We start from the raw sequence: 2,333 nt of genomic DNA, 5'->3' as shown, positions 1-2,333 counted from the left end.
AAGGGCCATAATCTTTCCAAATCCCACAGCAGGCTATCACCAAGAGGTGAACTGAAATAAATCTAAGGTCACACAGCTAACAGATGACAGGGTAGTGGTTTCCAATCTAGATAATTCCTCCTTAAAGTCTATGCACTTTGCACTATGGACTACTGAAGAAGAGAAGAAAGTTTTCAACATTCTCCAAAATACTGACAACTATTAGCTGGCTCTGATTGATACCATGAAGTATAAGCAGCTCATCTGAAATACAGCAAAAAATATAAATAGGCTAACTTTTGCTCTATTCCCTCATAGTTGACTAAAATCAGATTGCATATATGGTCTCCCTCTTTGTACTATATTTTTTTCATGTTGTCATTTTATTCCATTCCTGAGTTCGCTGTCCTGCCCAACAACCTCCTCATGGTGATTTTCATCTCTGCATTCCCAAGCATGTAGATGAAGGGGTTCAGCATGGGGGTGATGACCACGTAAAATAGAGCCACAAGTTTATCTTTAGTAAAGGTGGAGGAGAGTCACACGTAGAGGAAGATGGCAAGTTCAAAATACAAGATAAGAGGCACAGGTGGAGAGGGCTTTGCACCTCCCCTCTGCAGAATGTTTCCTCAAGTTGACTAGGATGATGATATTAGGAGGACACCAAGATAAGGAAGAAGACAGATACTAATTCACTGTTGGCCATCACAATAACCCCCTCCACAAAGGTGTCAGTGCAGGCAAGCTTGAATAAGACCTGGAGGTCACAGAATGAGTGGTCAATCATGTTGGGACCACAGAAGGACAATTGGACAGAGACAAGGATCTGAACCATTGAGTGAATTATGCCCCTCAGCCAGAAACCAGCCACCAGAAGGTGACAGACAGGCAGCTCATGATGGTTGTGTAGTAATAAAGTTTGCAGTTGGCCATATATTGGTCATTGGTCATCAGTGGGAGCAGAAAGATCCAGGGGATGCCAAAGAAGTGCAAGAATATCTGAGCCAGACAGCCCTCCAGAGAGATGGCCTTAATCTTGACAAGTAAGTCTGTGATGAATTTAGGGACAACAGTGAAGTAACTGATCTCCACCAATGACAGGTAGCTCAGGAAGAAGTACACAGGGGAATGCAGACTCTTGCTGATACTGACCGTCAGAACGATGAGGCCATTGCCCACCTCCATGGCCAGTACACGGGGAGAAACACCACAAAGCACACTCTCCACACTGCTGGATCCTGGAAAAGGCTGGTGATCATTGACTCAGTCACATTATTTATACTGGCCATGGATTCAATGCAGGTGTGCTGGATGCCAGGCAGTGAGTGCCCTGCAATAAAACAATGCTCACAACACTAATTCACCTCATTTCTAGCACTGTAGAGAGTTTAAGCCACTCTATAATACACTTATTACTCATTCATTTTTAGCCACTGTGTATTCATTCAGCATTAAATATTAGCAATCTAACACGTGTGTGTGTGTGTGTGTGTGTGTGTGTCTACAGAGAGAGAGAGACAGTGTCACCCAGGCTGGAGTGTAGTGGTGTGATCACGGCTCACTGCAGCCTCAAGCTCCATGGCTCAGATGATCCACTTCAGCCTCCCAGATAGCTGAGACTATAGGTGTGCACCACCACGCCTGGATAATTTTTTATACTGTTTGTAGAAATGTGGTTTCACCCCATTGTCCAGGCTGGTCTCAAACTCCTGGGTGATCTTCCCACCTCAGCTCCCCAAAGTGCTGGGATTACAGGCATGAACCACTGCACCCAGCCAATTTTAACATATTTAATTTTATTATTAGAAAATGAAGTTGAAGAGAAATGGTTATTTGCCCAAGGTCACACAGAAAGTGGTGAATTCTGGGACTCAGGACCAATCTTTCTGACTCTCAATCCAGGGTCCCAGATTGGCAGTCATCAGCAAAGCATATGGCAGCAAGAGTAAGGGTTTCTCTCACACATGGACACAGAGAGGGGAATAACACACACCAGGGCCTGTTGCAGGCTGCGGGTGAGGGGAGGGAACTTAGAGGACAGGTCAATAGGTGCAGCAAACCACCATGTCACACATACCTATGTGACAAACCTGCACATTCTGCACATGTATCCCGGGTTTTTTTAGAAGAAATAAAAACAAATTCAATTTAACATTTTTTTTAAAAAAGGGGAGGTTTCTCTCTAAGCTACTTCGCTGGAACAAACACCTACTGAGAACCTCTTATGCACCTAAACACTCATCAGATTACACAGAAGAATATAGATCACAACACATACCTTAAGCTAACAATATCATGGGATTCAAAACAATATTCTCAAGATGAAGGTGCCCACTGGGAATTTTTCACCACAT

General features: G+C 43.8%; 1 protein-coding gene across 1 annotated transcript; it reads right to left on the bottom strand.

Annotated features, from left to right (window-relative positions):
* Positions 1-362: 362 nt before the first annotated feature.
* On the bottom strand, positions 363-1,268 carry LOC100442574 (olfactory receptor 4B1). The gene is given in 5 exon segments (XM_009246376.3): positions 363-558; positions 560-633; positions 635-870; positions 873-1,169; positions 1,172-1,268. Coding segments are annotated over 5 exon segments (900 nt in total).
* Between the last annotated feature and the right edge of the window lie 1,065 nt (positions 1,269-2,333).

The sequence above is a fragment of the Pongo abelii genome, chromosome 9, assembly GCF_028885655.2.
Source record: "Pongo abelii isolate AG06213 chromosome 9, NHGRI_mPonAbe1-v2.0_pri, whole genome shotgun sequence".
Lineage (NCBI taxonomy): Eukaryota > Metazoa > Chordata > Mammalia > Primates > Hominidae > Pongo > Pongo abelii.
Note: the sequence above shows the minus strand (reverse complement) of the source record. Positions and strands in the feature narration are given on the sequence as shown.